This window comes from Nematolebias whitei, chromosome 7, assembly GCF_014905685.2.
Source record: "Nematolebias whitei isolate Nwh7 chromosome 7, NemWhi1, whole genome shotgun sequence".
Classification (NCBI taxonomy): Eukaryota; Metazoa; Chordata; class Actinopteri; order Cyprinodontiformes; family Rivulidae; genus Nematolebias; species Nematolebias whitei.
Genome location: NC_056504.1, coordinates 4,864,117 through 4,870,808, shown reverse-complemented (window position 1 = coordinate 4,870,808; position 6,692 = coordinate 4,864,117). Strand labels below are relative to the sequence as shown.

General features: G+C 42.3%; 1 protein-coding gene across 1 annotated transcript; it reads left to right on the top strand.

The window, feature by feature from the left end:
• Nucleotides 1-3,392: 3,392 nt before the first annotated feature.
• Nucleotides 3,393-6,178, top strand: elf3 (E74-like factor 3 (ets domain transcription factor, epithelial-specific)). The gene is made up of 9 exons (XM_037678554.1): nucleotides 3,393-3,501; nucleotides 3,648-3,808; nucleotides 4,312-4,545; nucleotides 4,625-4,741; nucleotides 4,829-4,972; nucleotides 5,104-5,184; nucleotides 5,269-5,388; nucleotides 5,579-5,774; nucleotides 6,056-6,178. Exons 2-9 carry the CDS (start codon nucleotides 3,655-3,657, stop codon nucleotides 6,165-6,167), a joined length of 1,158 nt encoding a protein of 385 aa, XP_037534482.1. The 5' UTR covers nucleotides 3,393-3,501; nucleotides 3,648-3,654; the 3' UTR covers nucleotides 6,168-6,178.
• The last annotated feature ends 514 nt before the right edge of the window (nucleotides 6,179-6,692 follow it).

Sequence of the window (6,692 nt, the reverse complement as noted above, 5' to 3'; positions counted from 1 at the left end):
CTCCTGCCTGTAGCTGGACTCATCATTGTTTGTGATGCATCCCACCACCGCTGTATCATCTGCAAACTTTACAATGTGACAGCCTGGATGGGTAGCTGCACAATCATACGTGAGCAGAGTAAACAGGAGGGGGCTCACCACACATCCCTGAGGAGAGCCAGTGCTGAGGGTTATGGTGGAGGAGGAGAGGTTGTGGATCCTCACTGACTGTGGTCTGTTTGTTAAGAATCTAGTACCCTGTTGCAAATGGAGGGGCTTAGTCCTAGTGTGAGTAGTTTGTCCATCAGGGTTTGGGGGATCATGGTGTTGAAGGTGGATGTGAAATCCACAAAGAGCATACGGACATAGGAGTCCTTTTTCTCCAGGTAATTGAGCGCAGTGTGGACCACAGAGGAGATGGCATCTTCTGTTGATCGGTTCTCACGGTATGCGTACTGATGAGGGTCCTCGTTGATGTTGATGGTTGTTTTGATGTGAGTCATGACCAGTTTTTCGAAGCATTTAGTGACTATCGGAGTGAGGGCCACTGGTCGATACTCATTCAGACCAGTCATTGTAGAGCTTTTTGGGACTGGGATGATGGTGGCAGTCTTCAGACAGGTGGGAACTGTCTCCAGGGTAAGTAAGGTGTTAAAGATGTCTGCCAGCACCTCACAGAGCTGATCAGCACATTCCTTCAACACTTTCCCGGGGATGTTGTCTGGGCCAGTTGCCTTGTGCAGATTAATCCTCCTGAAGGTACTCCTTACTTCTGCTGAGGTCACGCTGAGATGCTCTTCATCCGGTGCTGAGGTGAGTCTGGTGCTGGGTGGTCTGTTCGGGTCTCCAAAGCGTGCATAGAACTTGTTGAGGGCATCAGGCAGAGATGGGTCTCTGGGGCATTGTTCACTCCTTCCTTTATAATCTGTTAAATACTTAATGCCCCTCCACATGCTCCGAGGGTCTTGTGAGGTGAATTGACCCTCGATCCTCTGTGCATATGTGGCCTTGGCCCTCTTAATACCAGCAACCAGCTCTTTTCTTGTCCTACTCAGCTACTCTGAGCTTCCAGACCTGAAGGCAGTGTTCCTGGCTTCCAGCAGGGTACGCACCTCTGCATTCAGCCAAGGTTTTCTGTTTGGGTAGCTGTTAACATTTCTGATAGTGGAGACGTTGTCAGTACATGTACTAATGTAACCCAGAACTGAGGATGTGTATTGGTCCAGATCAAGCGATCCTCCATTTTCAGCAGCTTCTCTGAAAACCTGCCAGTCTGTTTGTTCAAAACAATCTCTCAGTATGGGGCCACTGTCCTGGCTCCAACATTTAACTTTCAATGTGCTTTCAACAATGTGCTGCTCAGATGGGAGTTTGTGACGAAGAGAAGATTCAACACAATCTGCTGGCTTCCTCAGGGAGTCAACCTTTACTGATTGGCATTATACAATGTATGTGAAGGTTTTTGTACAGCGTCAGATGACATTTGTTGTGAATTAGAACTATATAAATAAACAGAACTGAACTGATTTTTTTAAAAATTATTTAGACATTTTTTGTTGTTTTTGTCAGTTAGCTGTGGTTGCCATGTTGCACTGGGCTCTTTAATTGCTGACGTACATCCAGTGATTATCAAAGTTCATGCACAATCATCCAGGTACCAAATCCAATAATGCTCAGTCAGGTCATCTGGACAGTTTATTTTTTGTAGAAAGATGTTTCGCCCTCTATTTATTTAATTTATTTATTTATAAGTTCATTAATTTTTTCCAAACAAAACAATTCAATATACAATAAAAATACAATCACAAACAAAATGAAAGGCAGCAGAAAGAAGAACAACTCTTATATCTCCCCTTTTTTTACCAAAAAATTAATTCGAACAATAATAATCTTTAAATAACAAAAACAAAATAAACAACTCCTTCTCGGGCGTCAATTCATACACATCAAGCTATTTCACATTTTTTTAATAAACCAACTTCGACCATTCTCTTAAACATAGACATTGATCTGGCATTTTTCACATCACTCTCCAGATTATTCCATAATCTAATTCCCTGGATTGAGGTAGACCGTTCCTTCAGACTAGTTCAAAATTTAGGTTTCACAAAGATTTATCTTCTATCCGGAGGGCTTCATCAGTCTGAGGAGTCTGAAGTAGGGGAAACTGTTTACTTGGGACTCCTCAGACTGACGAAGCCCTCTGGATAGAGGGGAAAATGTCTTTCTACAAAAAAGAAACTGTCCAGATGACCTGACTGAGCATTATACCGTACCATTTTATTTATAGAGCACTTAAAACAGCAACAAGGCCAACCAAAGTGCTGTACAATAGAAACAAACAAGCACAGCAGACAGGAAAACATAAAATAAAAATAAAGATACAAATAGCAGTGGATAATAACTAAATGGTTAACACTGTAGACTACAGACAGGATCAAAACAAATCACACCGTGTCAAAGGCAAGGGAATAAAAATGGGTTTTCAAGTGAGACTTAAAGACTGAGAGTGTGGGAGCCTGCCGGACACGCAGTGGCAACTCATTCCATAGTCTTGGACCTGCAACAGAGAAACCCTGTCACCTCTGAACTTACGACGGGTTCCTGAAACTGAAAGAAGCATCTGGTCTGCTGACCTCAGATAACATGGTGGGACATATGGCTGCAGAAGATCAGTGAGATAAGATGGGGCAGAACTGTGATTTAAAAACATACATGAGTATTTTGAACTGGATCCGAAGGTGAATGGGTAGCCAGTACAGGGAGGCCAGAACTGGTGTAATGTGCTCTCTATGTCCTGTACCAGTTAAAAATTGGGCTGCAGCATTTTGGACCAGTTGCAGTCGTGCAATGGAGGACAGACTGATACCAAACATTGCATCCAGTGACTACTTTCACCAAGTTTTATTGAGTTTTGCTTGTAGATCTTCAGATATTTTGGTAGAAGATAGATACTTGTCCACCTTCTCCTTCAGCAGTGGGTGGCAAAGCACTTGTTTACTTGTTTACAAAACTGTACCTGGGCTGATTATGATACATCACTGTTGCCTGCAGTCGATCCGAAGGAATCCATTTCAGGCAAAAAGTTCTGCCAAGTGTAAGCAAATAGTGTAACTTAAATAATAGTTCACTTCAATTTAGTTTAGCACCAATTTATAAAAAATGTCATGCCAGGACAATAACAAAACACACAACATGTCCACTTAATCTAATGTTCAGTAGCAAATATAGCTTAGAAACCAGGATAAAGATTAGAAACAAAAGCAGGGCAAGTTTTTGTTGTTGATCAAGTTCTCAGGAAAGTGTAGGAGGACTAGAGGTGTGGCCACTCCCAGGTGGAATTCCCCTGAATTTACCTGAGTCCATCCCCCACTGCTCCAGGATAAAAGTGTTCCTGTGCAAAGGCAGGTGCATATTTGCCTACGAGACAGAGTCGAAGACAGGTTCAAACTAAAGTCACAACTGGGGGATTGTCTTTGAGCATCAAGTTCTGCATCATACTGTGGCTTGTGCTGAAATTAGGTAAACAACTTTGAGTAACTATTGAAATCAATTGTTAGTGATTTTTTGTAAAAGTAAAATATGCTTTAAATAAGTTAGAATTTTTTTTAAAAATCCACTTTTTTTCATGGACTGGTTTGTAAACAAATATCTTCTATGCCTTTCAGGGACTAGATGTCTTCGCCGTGCCTTAGCAGCATCCTGACTCACGCCAATCTCACCATGTATCCGACCGGCCTGCCGGATGTCCTGTGTCAGCAGCCTGGCAGGCTGCATGGCATCAGCGCCCAGGAGAACAGGACCTCAGCATTCAGCTACAACAGAACTGGTGAGAGGATAATTTACGATTTCTTCTTATTCCTCATAGAAACAGTTTCTCATTTTTAACTGGCAACAAAGAAATGTCGAACGTTTGCTCTTGTGTTCTTCTGTTGCAACCTATGCAGTAAACATGATCTCCTTTCAAACAAAAGTTAAGGAATCATGCGCTTGCTCTACTTTGACCTAATTTAAACACAAAGCGTTTAATGATTTACCTCAGAGTCAATGTTTAACTCGGCTCAACCATCACAGCAGACCTCCTGGGTTAGCTGTTCTTTATAGATCTGTCAGACCCCGTCTGACCTTCATACCAAGTCTTGTTCAGATACTATCACTCCATGTTGCAGACAACTAAAGACACCTTATAAATGTAATGCAAATAATTTAACAAGGTTGTGGTTTAAGTATGTTATTCAGTCAGAAAGAGATAAATGTGAATGAACTAAATCTCAGTCTTGAGCCCACATGAGGTTTTAGATTAAAGTTTAACTCCCGGCTCTCCCTCCTCAGCTCAATGGTACAGGCAGATAAGTCCTCACTGCTGGACAGCAGAACATGTTCTGGAGTGGCTCAGTGACCATGTGGAGAGCACGAAGTTTGATGCGAGCACCCTGAGTCTGGCTTACTGTGCCATGGACGGCCCCACCCTCTGCCACAAGAACCAGGAAGAGATGATTGGGATCTTTGGCCCACAGCTTGGCCCACACCTCCACCAGAGCTTACAGGAGCACAAGACCAAACATGGTAGTCAATCTATCTATCAATCTTTCGTTCTATCTGGTTATCTTTGGGTCCTTATGCTTGTTACGGTTTTCTTTTTCAGAGCTGCAGAGCCTGTCAGCTCCAGAACTGAGTGAGACCTGTCAGCTCCTGGACAACTTCTTGGACACCCTGAACAACCAGAAGTTTCCTTACCTCAGCACTGTCACTTTTGGCCAAGGTTTGTTCAGTACACAGTGTTTAGAGATCTAACATAATGGTGTAATGTGCTGATAATCCAATAATGTATACCTACTGTTTACAACAGATGAGGCTGTCAGCAAGACAGACTTTGAATACCAGGATGATTATGAGCCAGCTGATTTCACCATGGAACACATGACACCTTTCGATGACACTGAGTACCTGTCTGATTTTCAGTCCGACAGTGAATGCAGCTCCTCTGCCAACAGTGTGTATTACATATTCATCCTAATCATGTTTAACTGTATATTAAATAATTATAATAAGCATGATAATACCTTCTGTTGTGCAGGAGTTCTGTTAGCTTTTATTTGAAATGTCCCCCCCCCCTGTGTTCAGGTGGGACGTTCAGCTTTATGAGCTCACCGGAGTCTGGCAGCAGTAAATCAGACCCAGAGTTTTCATACCCTGAAATATCAAGTGAGTAAGCAGAGAAACTTGTTGTTGCAAGCTTTTCATGTACAGTCTCAATTAGTTTTGACCGTTAACTCGTTGTGTTGACAGAGGTTCACATCAAAACAGAAGAAGAAGAGTGTTGTGTGAAGCGACCCCGAGGGCGGCCTCCTAAAATCAGCCGGGAACATGGCAGCAGCTTGTATGATAATCCAAAGAAAAGCAAACACGGTACAAACAAGCAATTATTCAATAGCTATCTACGCCTTTACACAGATGAAATGTTTTATAGATCATGATTTGCATGAGTTTTGCATTTATTTTTCTAGCAACAAATACATACCTGTTTGCCCTTCATAACTGTTCTAATGCTGACATACACCTGGACACACTGAGCTGAGCTGTTCTTCACTTCCTGCAGCACCTCGCGGCACTCATCTGTGGGAGTTCATCCGGGACATTCTCGTCCATCCAGAAAAGAACCAGGGCTTGATGAAGTGGGAAGACCGGAGAGAGGGCGTGTTCAAGTTTCTCAAGTCTGAGGTCGTGGCTCAGATGTGGGGCCAGAAGAAGAAGAACAGCAGCATGACCTATGAGAAGCTCAGCCGTGCCATGAGGTGGGTTCACGCTGCAGCTAGCAGTGAAGATGTACATGCGAGAACTGCAGCTGCCGAGCTGCCTCACAGGATTTATAGAACTGCCTGAGAATCGTTAATCTTTTTAGTAAAATCAAAGGGTCAATGGGCAATAGAATGAATCATCAGCGGTGTTGTGGCTGACTGAGCATGTAGTATATTGATGACTGCCACTGAGATGTTCGAACTCTCCCCAAAACTTCTTATCGGTGCAGTACTTCATGGTGTTACACCTCTAACATGTTGTATTTGTCTGCTCGCAGGTATTACTACAAGAGGGAGATTCTGGAGCGGGTCGATGGTAGAAGACTTGTGTACAAATTTGGAAAGAACTCCAGCGGTTGGAAGGTTGAGGAGATTGGTGTGGGCATGTGAGATGTCGGTCTTTTAGTGGGTAGAAACCACAAAGCTACTCCGAGCAGAACTTCAGGAACCAGAAAAGACTGTTTTATCTGCCTGGGGAAAGAAAAGTACCTACCCCAAAGTTTAGACACAAACTTCCTCTTGGAGGAAGGTGTTGCAGAAAATGTAAGCCGTTGTGCTTGGCTCTAGTAGGTTTTATGAACCAATATAATAATGTTTTTTTTGTATTTGATCATCACTGTGGAAACAGTTTATTTAATTCTACTGAACTTCTGTAACTACTGTAATGGCTGCACACACTTTTTGTAGTTTGTTTCTTTATACTTGCAGAACTAAATTGTCATTATTATAGTGTCTACAGTTTTTTTTAAGTAATATGGGAATGATTTGCTCTTTTTCTTTATTGTTCTGTCTAAATCTAACTTTAAAATCAATTGTGTATCTAAATGTAGAATGACAAACAGTGAAGACAGGACAAAGAGAAAATAAATGTACGTGATGTTCTTTCACAACAACTGTAACAATGTACACTACATG